This window comes from Lissotriton helveticus, chromosome 12 (assembly GCF_964261635.1).
Source record: "Lissotriton helveticus chromosome 12, aLisHel1.1, whole genome shotgun sequence".
In the NCBI taxonomy this organism is placed as follows: domain Eukaryota; kingdom Metazoa; phylum Chordata; class Amphibia; order Caudata; family Salamandridae; genus Lissotriton; species Lissotriton helveticus.
The window spans coordinates 842,884,143-842,904,225 of record NC_136073.1 but is presented as its reverse complement, the minus strand read 5'-3'; the positions used below and the strand labels follow the sequence as shown (position 1 = coordinate 842,904,225).

The window sequence follows — 20,083 nt, the reverse complement described above, 5'->3', positions numbered from 1 at the left end:
TCTCTGCTTTATCCTCAATGTTGTTTACTTTGTCACTCAAAAAAGTGGCAATCCACCAGCACACCAAACAATCCCACATTTTCTTAACACGTTCGAAGTGAAGTCATTTGCATCACGGAAAAAGAACAGAACCCTATCCCTTTAAATGCATAAAATAATGTTTGAACTCATTAGGTCTATTTACTCTATTGTCATGGCCACAGGAATTATGTGGGGGGAGCACCACATTGTGCGGCAGCTTTGACTAAATTATGCAGCAAAAAAGGTAAATTAAACAGCACATTCTTATTATAGTATTATTGCAATATTCTGTCATTTTTACACATGGTTCTACTCTCTGGGCTAATATATCATCCTATTAGTGCGAATTTGACAACCAAATACATAAATAAACAACTGAAATATGACCAGTTAACCTTTGCGAAGAGTCTACCAATGCGTACAAACACATATTGCCACATTTCTAGTAACTTTTGATCAGTTTGAGCTAGAAACAAAACAGTTTCTGTTAAAATCTCAGATCATGCAGCCAGTGATGGGTTATGTAGCAAATGCGGCAAATCCTTAATTATGAGACAAAAACAGCGACTGCATAATTGCATAATTCCAGTAGCCCTGTCTGTTGTTCATCCTCACAATGATTTTAAATTCTGTATCCAAGTGCACTAAAGTTATTTCACGCTTCACCTGCGCCTTCATTACTCTCATGGACTATGTGTACCTTACACTACCATTAGGTATATAGTGTGGCCTTTAAAACGATCTCCAGCAAAAATCACAAGCGCTTCATATTTTCATGAAAATTACAACCTTGCATAAAACTGTTTCCGTTTATCAGTGTTCTATGTCCCAGCACAGTAGTCCAAGATCACATTTTACCTAGCATGTTTCAACAGTCATTGTACGTTTTCCATTACCTACTCTCTGCTCTTACGGCCCCTTTGTTAACAGTATGGCTTGCATTTTGCTCTTGCGCGTGAAACTACTCTGCTTCAGTTCTATGGCTGGAAAACCAATCTCTGCTTTAATTTTTGCTTCAATTTCTTTTTTCTTTTCAAAATCATTTTTGCAATGGGTATGGGTATTTCTTTGACTTCTTTTTGAAAAATATGCGCACCGTCTTTGATTGGTGGCACCGTTTTTACTTAGTTACTTTTGCACTTGTAATGTATTTTGCTTATGTTTCCAAAAAAGAAATAAAATAAAAGCATAGCAGACTTGCCATTGCCAGAGCTATTGGCTTTGCCAGTGTTTGTTTTTGTTAGCTTTGTTGATTTTAGAGAGACAAAGACATAGGCTTTTCGGAGCGTTAAGCTAATAAAGCATAGGTATGAACACTTATTTGTTTAAAGGGAAGTCATCCCAAAGAAGGCTATGTGTAGGCTCGTGGACTGGTAGTGTAATTTCCCCAACATCATATGGAGAGTGGAGGTGCCTTTGACCCTGGAATAAAAAGTAGTGAAGTATTGTATGACTTAGTGGAACAACTTTTATTTAGAAAACCTCACGGGTGCATCATGTTACTAAGCCGTATTCGAAACTAGTCTACTAAAGTAGATATTTACACCTAGAAATGCTAAAGGTAGGCGCTAATGCATTCCTGGCGAGGTCACATCAGATTGCTGCATTTGCAGAGCGCCTATAATGCAACCTAGCAAATACTTTGCTAGTTACGAAAAGTGTGCTCTTGCCTGACTATACCAGTTTGTAAATCTGAGCAGCAGGTATACTCTTTCCCATGCTGAGATGTGTGGATCAGGTATGGATTGAAGTTCAGCTCAGATTTGGGAAGGGTAAGACAGACTCTCCTTTCCCAAAATGTATCGCTGTTGGCGGACTCGTTGATGTTCGCTTTTAGAGAGCATTTGGAGAACATCCATCATAAATGTAACCTTGAAGATTCCGCTGGCTTTCACACCAGATACTTGTAGAGTTCATAGAAAAAGCTTTTAACAGCAGTGTGGCCTCATAGCGATACCATCGATGCCAGGTTTATAGCCAAACCTGCTTATGGCCTGGAACCAAGAAATATCTCCTTCCTTTACCCTCAGGAGGCCCACCCAGAGAATTGATTAAGCATTTTGATCAGGAATGTTTCAGAAATGGGTAATTTTCTGTTTCAATTCTTTCAGGACAATTCCATCAAGACTACCAAATATAATGTCTTGACCTTCCTTCCTTTGAATCTCATTGAGCAGTTTCATCACGCCCACATCATCTACTTCACATTCATGGTCATTCTACAGGTAAGACAATTCTCATACCTTACAGCCTGCCCTTATAATGCACATCGCTCCAAGGGGGCCTGGGAGAGTGGCAACATGTCGCACCAGATACGAGAAGGTTCATTTATTTATGTATTTAGAAGCTTTATCTAGTGCAGAGTAGACCCAAGAGTAACAGACCACTTCAGATTTGAGCGGGTAGATTTATATGTTATAGCAATTACCCCACTAATGTGGTTAATGTCAACAGGAATAATCTGCTAATAAAGTTCTGTATAGGAAAATCAATATGGTAAACAGTAGATATTATATTATATTATATTATACTATATTATATTATATTATATTATATTATATTATATTATATTATATTATATACAAATTGATTACAATCTCAGGTTATTTCGAAGGTGTGGTCCAATTTAAAAAAACAACCTTACAGGCTTGAAGACCCAATTCTCACATTTTTATTAATTTTAACTGGGAAAGTCAAATTTGTTAATATGGCTGTCAGGTAGGTTACTGCAAGGAAAGGGAATATATAGTCTTATTATCATTAATATTAATTCTACTTATAAAGCTGTACGTTCACTTCAAAGGTATCCTGGCACTGACTAGACCTTCTCAAAGATTTATAACAACTGCCAGGTTATGCCATATGCCAGATCCATGCAGAAGTGGGGATTGGTTAACATGTTGTTCATACAGTGCTGTGAACTGGAATTGTCTTGATATTGATAGGGATGAAATTCCAGATTCTAGGAGTTCTTCCTGAAACAGACTGGAGAAGGGTTTTCAACACCCTCTGTTGTAACATTCCTTGTGGCTCAATACACTTGCCAGGCAAATAGATTATAGCGCACAATAACTTGAGGTATTTGATTGCTAGCATCTGATTAAGTTGTTTTTGATCACAGCACTAATTAACTAAAAAACAATCATTTCTTTTGTTGGTTCCAAGAATTCCTCCAGCTTTGACTCCGAACCTTCTAACACATCCTCCAGGCTCGAATCCCGAGACTCGAAAAAAGTCTTAAAATGTGGGTTGCCCTAAGCCCTTGTGCGCCAAATGTTCATTTTTGATAAATAAACATTTTAACCTGCACCATGTCCAAATGATTATAGTGCAAGATGTGCATTAAAAATATTGGGGCGATTCACAAAATGAATAGTAAATCTTCACCCTAGGAAGTACCCCTGCACATTGCATGTTTATGAACATCCTTATTCACAAAACATCCCATTAGCTTGGAGGTCCGGTACGCTGCAGCAGGCAGCACTTTCCAGACATATACCTGACACTCATGTGACATTTTAGATGTGCCTCAATTGCATTGAGGAAAGGCAGCCATGCTGTGGCTTGCACACACACACACACACACACATATATATATATATATATATATATATATATATATATATATATATATATATATATATATATATATGTGTGTGTGTTTTCCCCACGTAGAACCCCCTTTCCCTACATCTCCACAAATTCGAGCATGTTCATTCCCTTTCCCACCTTAGAAAAATGATTTACTCCAATACGTTGCAGGAGAAAATCTCCAAAAATGTCCCGGATGAGAAAGGCTTGGAGGGAAATGTGCTATTGTGCACAAACTGATGTGTGCGTTGGCAATTACAAACACACAACACTAACTGTACCTTGTTAAACCCCACTTGTCACCACTTACTTGCGATTCGCGCCTCCTCAATTGTGCGCAGTCGTGTAGCACAATAGTGCAAGTGCAAATAGATTTTCACCTTCTAAGTTTCATTTTGTGAATATTTTACAGGCTTGTTTGGCCGAAAATGTACTTTCACTGCCTGGAAATGTCAATGTCAAAATATTTCATTTTTCGTACTCAGCATTTTGTATCAGTTTTTAATCATATTGCTGAATTTCTTGCAATCGCCCGCTTTCCATTTCCGTCTTGAAATCAAACAATTAGCAATGGGAGATGACACTTACATAGCTCAAACTTCTGCTATCTGTGTGTTGTCATAGGACTAGCCTAGCCAGCTTCACAAGATGAGGAGTACATGTTCAGAGAAATGCAGCGTGGACCATGAAGTGTGTGAGGGAGCACGCTGTAGGCCTAGGGCGACATGTCAGATATGATGGGAGATGGACGGTGGGGGGGCCATGGGCATATCCATCTGAGCTGATAGAACATTAAGCTTAGTAGGCACCCCTTTGTGTGTTCATGAGTCACAACGATAATCCCTTAAAATCAAATTAAATCCTAAAGTGTTATAATGGGCTGCTAACAGTTTTCAATACTTTCCATTTTCCCTTTCTGTATGTGTTTATGTCATTGCCTTGTAAAGTGCCCGATTGTAAGCAGAAGCCATTCGAGCTTTTACATGACTTTGTAAGAGCTCATTACAAGCCCTTTGGTAATCACGGTGAGGTAATACCACACGTGGAATTACCAAAGCCCAGCCCACGGTACTTGCTCATAGCATTATGAGTGTTGGTACCTCAAATTCGGTAGGTTTTCTGTTCCCTTCAACCTGGCACTGTTCTCCACCCCATATACCACCAGGTTTCTCTTGTTGAAATGTGTGTAGGGAAACACTTGGGGAATGCGGTGCTCTCACAGAGTTTGCAATCCGTAGTCAGCCAGTCATTCCAGTTTCCTGCTGAATCTCGACTACCTCCCACCTCATTGGTGCAGGGTTTATTTTTTGATAAGCTCATTCAAGCATGACGTGTAACACATATCAAAGGAAAGAGATCACTTATGGCTCTTCAGATCTGTACTTCAGAGGGGCTACAACTGCCCTCGTAGACCCCATCTCTTGTTGGCAGGAGAGAAGAGAGTCTTAGTGGTTGTCAAGTAGAGGGACAATTCTTTTAAGATGCTCTTCTACAAGTGTCTTCTAAACTCTTGCAGACTTGATTGTTTTCTAGGTCGGGGCTAAATTGGCTTATTCCCAGAGTGGTGTACCTACCTACAAGTTGTCTCTTGCTTCCTCCATGTGTCTTGTAACTCAGCCTGGCATCTGAGATGAAATTAGTAATGCTGGACCTCAAATTTACGCTGGGTACATAGTGTGGAACAACTATTGTAAGGGAGTTGGACACTTGAATTTATGTGCTTTCAGGATGGTGCAAAGAAAGTGAACTTTGTTCTCCCATTTCAGTGAGTCCCGGGTAGATATGGGCAGCTTTCTTCAACTTGGGGCAGAGTCTGGTGGCTGGTTTTACAACCTCAGACGTATCTGGATATTATGTCTTTAATTCACACTGGTCTGAACAGTGATAAAATCAAGCCAAGCAGTGGTGCTGGAGCAACTTTCAGAGAGGGGGTGCTGCCATCAGTGTTGCATCAGTGAAGTCACAGGGATTGTGAACAATTCTAGCGTCACACAAAGAATAGGTAAAGCTAAAGAGCCACGCCTATTCAGCAGAAGGGTAGGAAGTGTGTTGGGTGCCAATGGTCTATTTTGGAGCACAATGTCTATTACTTTCAAAGACATCACTCTTTCAATTGCCGTGGAAATGACCACAAAATTCACACTGGCATGCACAAACAATAGTGTGTGAAAATCGGGTTTCAGCAAATATGCATCGTTTGCCCATCACTAAAGTGTCTTGATTTATTTTGATCCTTTTCAAACCTTTGTTTTCATTATATCTCAGAAGCACAAAAATTAATGAATGAATGAATTTATTAACCGTTCCATTAATTACAATCATTTCAGTATAGAAGAAGAAAAAGAAAAGAATTGCTTCATTTGTACTTTCTTAGCTGTTAATATAGTTTGAAATATTTGCACAGCTCATTTATAGGTATTTAAATATTGTTGTGTTACAAAAAACTGACATACTTCAGCCTTCCCTTTCACACTTCCTGTACCATAGCAAGATGCCACATAATTGACCATACACAATGTTTTAACTTTACTGCTAGAGAACAAAAAGTAAACACCAATCTTCACATCACAAGAACCAGCAGCAGTTTGTCAGAAGACAGAGCCTAACATCCGGGCTCTGTCTTTTAATTTACCACGAATGTGCCAAGATAAAACAAAAGTTTAAGGCATCTTTATTGCTGATTCACCTTCTGAACTCCAGTATGGTTATTTTTGGGGTGCTACCGCACCCGTGCCCCTACTTCCAGCGCCTATGAAGCTGAGGCACCCTCCTTGTGCTCTTCATCCGATATGTAACTGGCCCGTCGGCTAGGCCCTACACTGAAGAATGTTAAATCTTTTAACAACAGTAAGCACACATTTCATTGAGAAGCAAAACAAGTCACGCACTATAATCATGCAAAAACGAGACAATATGCAGTGTGCTTATCTTAACAGATTAAATTTTAGACAAAGAAAGTCTCAAACGACAAACCCATTAAACAGTGAATAAAACACCTCCGTTTTGATAGTCCAAAAAGAGTAAGATGATGAGACAGGAATATGTAGTTCTAAAAAAAAACACTGCCATTAAAACAGACTATTTGAATGCATAACAACTGACTATTGCACTCAACGTGACCCAAGTCTTACCCTCGTCACACCCTGCTGGATTGTTTAGTGACCTCCTGCAAGAGGAAATCCACCTTGATTTTTAAGAAGTGGAGAGTATATGTTAATAGCCAGAGGGACTCTCTTTCTGGCCAGTGAGTTGGAGAAGATATCAGGGAACAAGAGAAGACTTTGCTTCTTCAAAACCCCTATTTGAGTGCATTGTCCTGGATTTACGCCGATTGAAAGAGCACCCGGGTGTGGAATCTCTCATCGGAAACTTGTAGCAGCACGATACTGGAGAGTCTTTACGTGGCGTGGCTTCCCCAAACAGAACACTCATCCCCATCACAAATTCACCAATTCAAGCAGCCTAACATAGCTCCAAAAGAATCCCTAGAATGTCACTTAGTTTCCTTTCCGTAGATTGACAATGGTTGGCATCCTGCTTCTAGCTTCAAAACATTGCTCACCGTGTTCCAAAATTCTTCCATCACATCAGGTAGGAGATCATCTGGACCCCCAATGTGTCTAGGGAAAAAAGATGCACATGCATTTTGATGGGTGCTTTGTCAGATGCCACCATTTTCTCCATATGACCATATAGTTTGGTCTCCACAACACACCAGTGTCGGAGAGACCTTCTGTTTTTGTTGACTTTTTTTTTCTTTAATGTGGTGATGGATGCTAACAGGGCCCTAGCTTATATAGTAATTTTCACATTTGGTCTGGACTGAAGCCAGGTCCCTGTGGCTCTCTTAAAAGGATCCCCATGGCTTAAAATGTAGCTTTAAGCATCCTCTTCTTCTTTTCTGTAGAGATTGAAGTGGGCGCGATATGAAGGGCACGGTGTGTTCATACATTTTTAATTTTAAGAAAAACAATTCCCCTAACTTGTGAAATGAGAACCATTCCAGGACGCTTAATTCTGACATTTGAGATGCTTCAGCTGAAGTGTAAGGCAGGCAGTCATATGTGCTGTGAAACCGGGGGGAGGGGCAGACAGCTAAACAAGCCTTCTTGCCAGGGTGCCTGTTTACCTGAAAGAAATTTAAATGTGCACAGCAGGTTAATCTGCAAATATTAAGTGTGCCTGAAAGCTGATATTGGCTTTAATTGATGGATTCATGTGAAACTTCTTGATTACAGATGTATTCTTTTAGAGTGAAACTGTAAGGAAGTTACCAACCAGGTTGTGAAGAGTGTGCTTTTAAAGGACAGTTATTAAAAAAATGCTCTATGTATAGTCTCGGTATTACTAAAAATCTATATTTTAGAAGCACTTTTTTTTTTTTTTTTTTTGAAATGTGTTTTTAATGTTGCCAACATAGAATATTTATGCATACACAATCTGAGTATAACGCAGCGTCAACATTCAGCTGCATGCAAGCAATATAGCAACTTTTCAAATTTTTTCCCATTTTTCCCCCCAACAGAAAACATACTACGTAACAGGTCAGGGTCAATAAACCTTTTCGCGAATCACTGATATCATGAGCGTTAAAAGAGGCACAGCAGGCAGTAATCACATTGTCTGTCAGAATTAAGTTCATCCACATGTTCAGTGTCAGACGCCCGGACAGTCCCGCCCCTCTAGACCGACCCCCATAGTCCTAACATTACTCCATGTCCTCACCCTCCTCAGAACTATCTACATCCTCTTCCTCAGGCAGAGGTTCACAAATGCCTCCCCTATACGAATTCCACGGTGACCATGTCTTATTCCATTTGCGTGGGTTAAGTCTTTGTTTGTAAATCGCCCTCTCCGTCACCATAAGCATGTCCATGTTCCGGCACCACTGCGACAGTGTCGGAGTAGTCGGCGCCCCCCAGTTCTGTGCTATATCCCTCTTTGCCAGCATCACACCAATGATCGCCCAGCGTTTCCCCTGTGGCGACAGATCAGATGGGCCCCACACATTCAGCAAGCATATCCGAGGGTCATGCGAAAATTACGACCCTAGTGTTTGACTGATCGTACGTGCCACCCGCCTCCAATAGGTGTGTATAGTAAGACAATCCCACAGAGTATGGAACAACGTACCCTCCTCCCCACAGTTCCTCAGACAGTATGGATGTTCTGCCCTACGTATCTTGTGTAGTGTTGTGCGTGTATAGTATACCCTATGTAGTACCTTAAATTGGACCAGTCTAAAACGTGTGGAGATACCTGCCTCTCTAGGGGACGCCAACGCTGCATTCCACTCCGATTCATTCAAGTCCCCAACCTCCTCCATCCATTTCTCCTTCAGACGCACCAGTGGATCCGGTAAATTATTTATCAATTTACGATAAGTGAGGGATGTTGCACCACTCTCCATATAGTCGGTAAGGAGCCGATCCTCCAACGGTGCCGACTCCGGGATCTGCGCCCCCAATTCCAACACAGACATGAGTGCGTGTCTAACCTGTATGTATCTGTATGTTTCTGTCACCCCAAGGTCATATTGTTCTCTCAGTGTCTCGAAGGAGATCATCGCACCTCTGGACCACAAATCTCCAACCGTGGATATCCCGATGGTGTCCCAGTGATCAAACCCCTTACTAGTGCGCAAAATGCCAAGGGCTTTGGAATCCCACAGCGACGTGAGATTAGTAATCACTCCCTCCCAGCCCAGCCGCCTCTGAGCCTTATGCCAGATAGCGATCGTGTGTTTGGTAGGGCCCTCCAGCCTTCCCACCAGGCCTTTGTTGTAGAGCGGGGCCAGAAGAGTGCTCGTACCCAGTTGCCGTCTATCTGCCATAAATGCCGGGTCATCCTGTGCACCATGTATCCACTGGTTGATTACCTTGAGGTGCGCTGCCCAGTAGTACAATTCAAGGTGCGGGAGCGCTATCCCTCCACTGTACCAGTCCCTAACCATTTTTAACTGCGCCACTCTAGCAGGTTTGCCACTCCACAACAAGGCCGACAGCTGCGCCGACACTCGGCGGAAGAACAATGGTGGAACCACCTCCGGTGCGTTCTCCAGTGCATAGAGGAAGCGAGGCAACGCCAGCATTTTAAATAGTGCCGCTCTACCCAATAGCGTCAGCGGAAGGGCCTTCCAATGGCGTACGTCCGCCTTCAACCTAGTCAATAGGGGTACAAGATTCAGCTCCAAGAAGGTCGCCGAGTCTCTCGCGATTTGGATCCCCAGGTATCTGAAGGCATGGTGCTCCACCACTAACTGGCAATCCGGAGGCAGAATCGGTGGGTCGCCCCGTATCATATATAATATAGATTTGGACCAATTAAGCTTATAGCCTGACGCCGCGCCATGCTTCTCGCACAGGGCCAGCAGTACCGAAATACCGCTCTCGAGGTCCATGAGGTAGATGAGCATATCATCCGCATATAGGGATACCCTATCCTCCCAACCATCTCCCCAGTGTATGCCCCTCAACAGCTGGGTGGATCTGATTATCACGGCCAGGGGTTCCAGCACTAACGCAAAAAGCAACGGCGAGAGAGGGCAACCCTGTCTCGTGCCCCGTGCCAGTGGAAATTCTCTCGAGATACAACCATTAGCCGTCACCCTCGCAGCCGGTCCGGCATAGAGCAACCTGACCCATGAGATAAATCCGGGCCCTATACCCATGTGTTCCAAGACCGCGAAAAGATACCGCCACTCCACCATGTCGAACGCCAATTTGGCATCCAGGGAGAGCACCGCTGCCGGTTCCGTCAAAGACGGGGCGCGAGCCAGCACTCCGTGGAGCCGTCGCAGATTCAGCGCCGTGCTCCGGTGCGGCATAAAGCCCGACTGGTCTGGGTGGATTAGAAGCGGTAGATGGGGCAGCAATCTGGCGGCCAATAATTTCGCCAAAATTTTATTCTCCGCATTAAGGAGTGAGATAGGGCGGTAAGACCCGCAGTCTTCAGGGGGTTTGCCGGGCTTCGGTATCGCCACTATGGTAGCCATACGCTGGTCAGCGGGAAGTAACCCACGTTCCCGGCTTTCCACATACATTGCGAGCAATGGCGGGGAAAGCGTGTCGCACATAATCTTGTACCATTCTATCGGCACCCCATTAGGGCCCATCGCTTTCCCAGGGTGGAGAGCCGCTATGGCCAGCTGTATCTCTTCAGACGTTAAGTCCGATTCAAGTTCGTCTCGAGCGTCCTGGGGGAGAGTACGGGTCGGCACCCCTAGGAGCGACCCCTCCACCATCTCACGTGTGACCTCAGTTTCAGGGGAATAGACAGAATGAAAGTGGTCTGCCAGGAGCTCTACTATCCTAACCGGGTTAGCCTGTAACGCCCCTTCCGAATCTCTCAGCTGTAGTATCGCTCTTTGCCCTCCACGCTTAGAAGCACTTTTTTTTTTTATCTTAAACACTTATTGTGCATTTTGTACCAGAATATCTTATACTGTGTGTAATGCAAGTTTAAAATAATAACTTACATATTCAACTCTAAACATACACAAATCACTATTGCCCACTGCACCAACAGGATTCAGTTTTGTGGCTGGTTACACACACATACATCTGCCGTGCATGAACTAAGAGAGGTTTTATAATATTACTTTAATTTGTATGTATTTTGCGTTTAAGGTGTGCATTATTTTATATGTAGTTTCCTGAAAGTGAAATACCAAAATAAGTTACAGAATATTTTGTTTTTTTTAGCCACGCCTTTGACCCTCTCCCCACGCTCACTCAACGCGCCCCTTTTGCACCCAGCTACACAGTTACCATACTTTTTTTAATGCACTTCAACCGCTGTTTTTCTGCCATGTCTCCCAAACTAGTCTTATTAAAAGACATCCATCCTTCTGGATCACCACGTAGAGGGCCTACGTTTCCACTATAATAAAGTGAGAGGGTACAGAAAGTCCTTTTCAGTTGAACGCTTTGTTGTGGGTGTTAAATTACCCTCATCGCCCACTGTCCATCATCAAGGGGTCCAGGTGGGCAGGAATCACTGTTCCTCCCCAGGTCCTTTTCCACTGCAGTCCAGCCTCATGTCCATTTCGCTGGGGTGGCCGGTCACCATCTCCCTCCTCACAACAATCGCCTGCATCCACGATCCAAAGCACCCGTCATGGCGAAACCCAGTGACGAGGGCTCACACCCGACTCTGACCCCATCACATCGTGGAAGAACTGGCCGGAGCAATGCATAGGAAGCAACCTATCAACATCCCCTCGACTCAGAAGACTTTTCTGCCGCTTGGGGGCAGGGCAGCACCTATGTCATCCTCCCGCGTACCACGTGGCGAGAAGAGGAAGTGACATCCAGCAGCCCTGAGAAAAGGCGCCATCGTGGATGCTGACAGGCGTCACCCTCTCTGTTAGTATCTTTACCCACAGCTGTGATTTGTTGTGTAAGGTAGAATTCTGGGTCGAACTTTGGCCAGTTGAATGGTAAACTCCATCTGGATGATCTTCGACTAGGAACACTTCAGTCTGCCAGATTCATTATCACAACTCAAAATCCAAAGATCTTAAAAAATGATATTATCCTCCTTGCTGTAACATCTAACATAAACGAGAACAAGTGGTAATATCATTTTTGTATGTCAGCGCCTTTGTTTCTTTTCTTTGTTGCACTGGATGCTGTATTTGTATTTTTGGTAATAATTGGTTTTAACAATTCTGTAAGAGGAACACTGCACAGCAGCAATTGTAATGTAGTAACTCAAATTGACTAGCGAATAGTGTAAAAACAGGTGCATCCATTGATTGCTCCTGTTTTACACTGTCTCTCATTTTTTCATCTAAACTTAAATTATGCCTGCTCGTCTCTTTCCTCCGTTGGCAGTAGAAAGCACAAAACATGAAAGGTGTCGTTTTAACAGGTGCCAAATAGTTAAGAAGACATTTCCATGCGATATTCCCTTTCTCACTCCGTCAGACGTCACCGGAGGCGAAGATAAACCAAGGCAGTACCGCAGTAAGGCAGGATTTCCCCTCGTAGGATGTCTCTTTTGTGGGACATATGGGGCAGGAAGCAGATGTCTCTTTATGATACATCCTGGGGCAGGAAGCAGATGTCTCTTTTGTGGGACATCCTGGGGCAGGAAGCAGATGTCTCTTTTGTGGGACATATGGGGCAGGAAGCAGATGTCTCTTTATGATACATCCTGGGGCAGGAAGCAGATGTCTCTTTTGTGGGACATCCTGGGGCAGGAAGCAGATGTCTCTTTTGTGGGACATTATGGGGCAGGAAGCAGATGTCTCTTTTATGATACATCCTGGGGCAGGAAGTAGATGTCTCTTGTATGATACATCCTAGGGCAGGAAGTAGATGTCTCTTTTATGATACATCTTGGGGCCGGAAGCAGATGTCTCTTTTGTGGGACATCCTGGGGCAGGAAGCAGATGTCTCTTTTATGGGACATCCTGAGCAGGAAGCAGATGTCTCTTTTGTGGGACATCCTGAGCAGGAAGCAGATGTTTTTTTGTGGTACATCCTGGGGCAGAAAGCAGATGTCTCTTTTGTAGGACATTCTGGGGCAGGAAGCAGATGTCTCTTTTGTGGGACATCCTGAGCAGGAAGCAGATGTCTCTTTTGTGGGACATCCTGAGCAGGAAGCAGATGTCTCTTTTGTGGTACATCCTGGGGCAGGAAGCAGATGTCTCTTTTGTGGGACATCCTGGGGCAGGAAGCAGATGTCTCTTTTGTGAGACATCCTGAGCAGGAAGCGGATGTCTCTTTTGTGGGACATCCTGAGCTGGAAGCAAATGTCTCTTTTGTGGGACATCCTGGGGCAGGAAGCAGATGTCTCTTTTGTGGGACATCCTGGGGCAGAAAGCAGGTGTCTCTTTTGTGGGACATCCTGGGGCAGGAAGCAGATGTCTCTTTTGTGGGACATCCTTGGTCAGGAAGCAGATGTTTCTTTTGTGGTACATCCTGGGGCAGGAAGCAGATGTCTCTTTTGTGGGACATCCTGAGCAGGAAGCAGATTTCTCTTTTGTGAGACATCCTGAGCAGGAAGCGGATGTCTCTTTTGTGGGACATCCTGAGCTGGAAGCGGATGTCTCTTTTGTGAGACATCCTGAGCAGGAAGCGGATGTCTCTTTTGTGGGACATCCTGGGGCAGGAAGCAGATGTCTCTTTTGTGGGACATCCTGAGGAGGAAGCAGATGTCTCTTTTGTGAGACATCCTGAGCAGGAAGCGGATGTCTCTTTTGTGGGACATCCTGAGCTGGAAGCAAATGTCTCTTTTGTGAGACATCCTGAGCAGGAAGCGGATGTCTCTTTTGTGGGACATCCTGAGCAGGAAGCAGATGTCTCTTTTGTGAGACATCCTGAGCAGGAAGCGGATGTCTCTTTTGTGGGACATCCTGAGCTGGAAGCAAATGTCTCTGTTGTGGTACATCCTGGGGCAGGAAGCAGATGTCTCTTTTGTGGGACATCCTGGGGCAGGAAGCAGATGTCTCTTTTGTGGGACATCCTGAGCAGGAAGCAGATGTCTCTTTTGTGGGACATCCTGAGCAGGAAGCAAATGTCTCTTTTGTGGGACATCCTGAGCAGGAAGCAGATGTCTCTTTTGTGGTACATCCTGGGCAGGAAGCAGATGTCTCTTTTGTGGGACATCCTGGGACAGGAAGCAGATGTCTCTTTTGTGAGACATCCTGAGCAGGAAGCGGATGTCTCTTTTGTGGGACATCCTGAGCTGGAAGCGAACGTCTCTTTTGTGGTACATCCTGGGGCAGGAAGCAGATGTCTCTTTTGTGGGACATCCTGGGGCAGAAAGCAGGTGTCTCTTTTGTGGGACATCCTTGGTCAGGAAGCAGATGTTTCTTTTGTGGTACATCCTGGGGTAGGAAACAGATGTCTCTTTTGTGGGACATCCTGAGCAGTGAGCAGGAAGCAGATGTCTCTTTTGTGGGACATCCTGGGGCAGGAAGCAGATGTTTCTTTTGTGGGACATCCTGAGCAGGAAGCAGATGTCTCTTTTGTGAGACATCCTGAGCAGGAAGCGGATGTCTCTTTTGTGGGACATCCTGAGCTGGAAGCAAATGTCTCTTTTGTGGTACATCCTGGGGCAGGAAGCAGATGTCTCTTTTGTGGGACTTCCTGGGGCAGGAAGCAGATGTCACTTTTGTGAGACATCCTGAGCAGGAAGCGGATGTCTCTTTTGTGGGACATCCTGAGCTGGAAGCAAATGTCTCTTTTGTGGTACATCCTGGGGCAGGAAGCAGATGTCTCTTTTGTGGGACATCCTGGGGCAGGAAGCAGATGTCTCTTTTGTGGGACATCCTGAGCAGGATGCAGATGTCTCTTTTGTGGGACATCCTGAGCAGGAAGCAAATGTCTCTTTTGTGGGACATCCTGAGCAGGAAGTAGATGTCTCTTTTGTGGTACATCCTGGGCAGGAAGCAGATGTCTCTTTTGTGGGACATCCTGGGGCAGGAAGCAGATGTCTCTTTTGTGAGACATCCTGAGCAGGAAGCGGATGTCTGTTTTGTGGGACATCCTGAGCTGGAAGCAAATGTCTCTTTTGTGGTACATCCTGGGGCAGAAAGCAGATGTCTCTTTTGTGGGACATCCTGGGGCAGAAAGCAGGTGTCTCTTTTGTGGGACATCCTTGGTCAGGAAGCAGATGTTTCTTTTGTGGTACATCCTGGGGCAGGAAGCAGATGTCTCTTTTGTGGGACATCCTTGGTCAGGAAGCAGATGTTTCTTATGTGAGACATCCTGAGCAGGAAGCGGATGTCTCTTTTGTGGGACATCCTTGGTCAGGAAGCAGATGTCTCTTTTGTGAGACATCCTGAGAAGGAAGCGGATGTCTCTTTTGTGGGACATCCTGGGGCAGGAAGCAGATGTCTCTTTTGTGGGACATCCTGAGCAGGAAGCAGATGTCTCTTTTGTGGGACATCCTGAGCAGGAAGCAGATGTCTCCTTTGTGAGACATCCTGAGCAGGAAGCAGATGTCTCTTTTGTGGGACATCCTGGGGCAGGAAGCAGATGTCTCTTTTGTGGGACATCCTGAGCAGGAAGCAGATGTCTCTTTTGTGAGACATCCTGAGCAGGAAGCGGATGTCTCTTTTGTGGGACATCTTGAGCTGGAAGCAAATGTCTCTTTTGTGGGACATCCTGGGGCAGGAAGCAGATGTCTCTTTTGTGGGACATCCTGGGGCAGAAAGCAGGTGTCTCTTTTGTGGGACATCCTTGGTCAGGAAGCAGATGTTTCTTTTGTGGTACATCCTGGGGCAGGAAGCAGATGTCTCTTTTGTGGGACATCCTGAGTAGGAAGCAGATGTCTCTTTTGTGAGACATCCTGAGCAGGAAGCGGATGTCTCTTTTGTGGGACATCCTGAGCTGGAAGCGGATGTCTCTTTTGTGAGACATCCTGAGCAGGAAGCGGATGTCTCTTTTGTGGGACATCCTGGGGCAGGAAGCAGATGTCTCTTTTGTGGGACATCCTGAGCAGGAAGCAGATGTCTCTTTTGTGAGACATCCTGAGCAGGAAGCGGATGTCTCTTTTGTGGGACATCCTGAGCTGGAAGCAAATGTCTCTTTTGTGAGACATCCTGAGCAGGAAGCAGATGTCTCTTTTGTGGGACATCCTGAGCAGAAGGCAGATGCCTCTTTTGTGAGACATCCTGAGCAGGAAGCGGATGTCTCTTTTGTGGGACATCCTGAGCTGGAAGCAAATGTCTCTTTTGTGGTACATCCTGGGGCAGGAAGCAGATGTCTCTTTTGTGGGACATCCTGGGGCAGGAAGCAGATGTCTCTTTTGTGGGACATCCTGAGCAGGAAGCAGATGTCTGTTTTGTGGGACATCCTGAGCAGGAAGCAAATGTCTCTTTTGTGGGACATCCTGAGCAGGAAGCAGATGTCTCTTTTGTGGTACATCCTGGGCAGGAAGCAGATGTCTCTTTTGTGGGACATCCTGGGGCAGGAAGCAGATGTCTCTTTTGTGAGACATCCTGAGCAGGAAGCGGATGTCTCTTTTGTGGGACATCCTGAGCTGGAAGCAAATGTCTCTTTTGTGGTACATCCTGGGGCAGGAAGCAGATGTCTCTTTTGTGGGACATCCTGGGGCAGAAAGCAGGTGTCTCTTTTGTGGGACATCCTTGGTCAGGAAGCAGATGTTTCTTTTGTGGTACATCCTGGGGCAGGAAGCAGATGTCTCTTTTGTGGGACATCCTGAGCAGGAAGCAGATGTCTCTTTTGTGGGACATCCTGGGGCAGGAAGCAGATGTTTCTTTTGTGGGACATCCTGAGCAGGAAGCAGATGTCTCTTTTGTGAGACATCCTGAGCAGGAAGCGGATGTCTCTTTTGTGGGACATCCTGAGCTGGAAGCAAATGTCTCTTTTGTGGTACATCCTGGGGCAGGAAGCAGATGTCTCTTTTGTGGGACATCCTGGGGCAGGAAGCAGATGTCTCTTTTGTGAGACATCCTGAGCAGGAAGCGGATGTCTCTTTTGTGGGACATCCTGAGCTGGAAGCAAATGTCTCTTTTGTGGTACATACTGGGGCAGGAAGCAGATGTCTCTTTTGTGGGACATCCTGGGGCAGGAAGCAGATGTCTCTTTTGTGGGACATCCTGGGGCAGGAAGCAGATGTCTCTTTTGTGGGACATCCTGAGCAGGAAGCAGATGTCTCTTTTGTGGGACATCCTGAGCAGGAAGCAAATGTCTCTTTTGTGGGACATCCTGAGCAGGAAGCAGATGTCTCTTTTGTGGTACATCCTGGGCAGGAAGCAGATGTCTCTTTTGTGGGACATCCTGGGGCAGGAAGCAGATGTCTCTTTTGTGAGACATCCTGAGCAGGAAGCAGATGTCTCTTTTGTGGGACATCCTGAGCTGGAAGCAAATGTCTCTTTTGTGGTACATCCTGGGGCAGGAAGCAGATGTCTCTTTTGTGGGACATCCTGGGGCAGGAAGCAGATGTCTCTTTTGTGGGACATCCTGAGCAGGATGCAGATGTCTCTTTTGTGGGACATCCTGAGCAGGAAGCAAATGTCTCTTTTGTGGGACATCCTGAGCAGGAAGTAGATGTCTCTTTTGTGGTACATCCTGGGCAGGAAGCAGATGTCTCTTTTGTGGGACATCCTGGGGCAGGAAGCAGATGTCTCTTTTGTGAGACATCCTGAGCAGGAAGCGGATGTCTGTTTTGTGGGACATCCTGAGCTGGAAGCAAATGTCTCTTTTGTGGTACATCCTGGGGCAGAAAGCAGATGTCTCTTTTGTGGGACATCCTGGGGCAGAAAGCAGGTGTCTCTTTTGTGGGACATCCTTGGTCAGGAAGCAGATGTTTCTTTTGTGGTACATCCTGGGGCAGGAAGCAGATGTCTCTTTTGTGGGACATCCTTGGTCAGGAAGCAGATGTTTCTTTTGTGAGACATCCTGAGCAGGAAGCGGATGTCTCTTTTGTGGGACATCCTTGGTCAGGAAGCAGATGTTTCTTTTGTGGTACATCCTGGGGCAGGAAGCAGATGTCTCTTTTGTGGGACATCCTGAGCAGGAAGCAGATGTCTCTTTTGTGAGACATCCTGAGCAGGAAGCGGATGTCTCTTTTGTGGGACATCCTGAGCTGGAAGCAAATGTCTCTTTTGTGGTACATCCTGGGGCAGGAAGCAGATGTCTCTTTTGTGGGACATCCTGGGGCAGGAAGCAGATGTCTCTTTTGTGGGACATCCTGAGCAGGAAGCAGATGTCTCTTTTGTGGGACATCCTGAGCAGGAAGCAAATGTCTCTTTTGTGGGACATCCTGAGCAGGAAGCAGATGTCTCTTTTGTGGTACATCCTGGGCAGGAAGCACATGTCTCTTTTGTGGGACATCCTGGGGCAGGAAGCAGATGTCTCTTTTGTGAGACATCCTGAGCAGGAAGCGGATGTCTCTTTTGTGGGACATCCTTAGCTGGAAGCAAATGTCTCTTTTGTGGTACATCCTGGGGCAGGAAGCAGATGTCTCTTTTGTGGGACATCCTGGGGCAGAAAGCAGGTGTCTCTTTTGTGGGACATCCTTGGTCAGGAAGCAGATGTTTCTTTTGTGGGACATCCTGGGGCAAGAAGCAGATGTCTCTTTTGTGAGACATCCTGAGCAGGAAGCAGATGTCTCTTTTGTGGGACATCCTGAGCAGGAAGCGGATGTCTCTTTTGTGGGACATCCTGAGCTGGAAGCAAATGTCTCTTTTGTGGTACATCATGGGGCAGGAAGCAGATGTCTCTTTTGTGGGACATCCTGGGGCAGGAAGCAGATGTCTCTTTTGTGAGACATCCTGAGCAGGAAGCGGATGTCTCCTTTGTGGGACATCCTGAGCTGGAAGCAAATGTCTCTTTTGTGGTACATCCTGGGGCAGGAAGCAGATGTCTCTTTTGTGGGACATCCTGGGGCAGGAAGCAGATGTCTCTTTTGTGGGACATCCTGAGCAGGAAGCAGATGTCTCTTTTGTGGGATATCCTGAGCAGGAAGCAAATGTCTCTTTTGTGGGACATCCTGAGCAGGAAGCAGATGTCTCTTTTGTGGTACATCCTGGGCAGGAAGCAGATGTCTCTTTTGTGGGACATCCTGGGGCAGGAAGCAGATGTCTCTTTTGTGAGACATCCTGAGCAGGAAGCGGATGTCTCTTTTGTGGGACATCCTGAGCTGGAAGCAAATGTCTCTTTTGTGGGACATCCTGGGGCAGGAAGCAGATGTCTCTTTTGTGGGACATCCTGGGGCAGAAAGCAGGTGTCTCTTTTGTGGGACATCCTTGGTCAGGAAGCAGATGTCTCTTTTGTGGGACATCCTGAGCTGGAAGCAAATGTCTCTCTTGTGGTACATCCTGGGGCAGGTAGCAGATGTTTCTTTTGTGGTACATCCTGGGGCAGGAAGCAGATGTCTCTTTTGTGGGACATCCTGAGCAGGAAGCAGATGTCTCTTTTGTGGGACATCCTGGGGCAGGAAGCAGATGTTTCTTTTGTGGGACATCCTGAGCAGGAAGCGGATGTCTCTTTTGTGAGACATCCTGAGCAGGAAGCGGATGTCTCTTTTGTGGGACATCCTGAGCTGGAAGCAAATGTCTCTTTTGTGGTACATCCTGGGGCAGGAAGCAGATGTCTCTTTTGTGGGACATCCTGGGGCAGGAAGCAGATGTCTCTTTTGTGAGACATCCTGAGCAGGAAGCGGATGTCTCTTTTGTGGGACATCCTGAGCTGGAAGCAAATGTCTCTTTTGTGGTACATACTGGGGCAGGAAGCAGATGTCTCTTTTGTGGGACATCCTGGGGCAGGAAGCAGATGTCTCTTTTGTGGGACATCCTGGGGCAGGAAGCAGATGTCTCTTTTGTGGGACATCCTGAGCAGGAAGCAGATGTCTCTTTTGTGGGACATCCTGAGCAGGAAGCAAATGTCTCTTTTGTGGGACATCCTGAGCAGGAAGCAGATGTCTCTTTTGTGGTACATCCTGGGCAGGAAGCAGATGTCTCTTTTGTGGGACATCCTGGGGCAGGAAGCAG

At 45.7% G+C, this 20,083-nt stretch overlaps 1 protein-coding gene across 3 annotated transcripts in view; it reads left to right on the top strand.

Moving 5' to 3' along the window:
* Positions 1-20,083, top strand: part of LOC144798880 (phospholipid-transporting ATPase IK-like) — a 694,664-nt gene that overhangs the window by 362,108 nt on the left and 312,473 nt on the right. For all 3 annotated transcript variants that reach the window (XM_078669975.1, XM_078669973.1, XM_078669972.1), the window contains one exon: positions 2,133-2,246. In XM_078669975.1, coding sequence (XP_078526101.1) covers positions 2,133-2,246 — 114 coding nt within the window. The remainder of the gene's footprint in view (positions 1-2,132; positions 2,247-20,083) is intronic.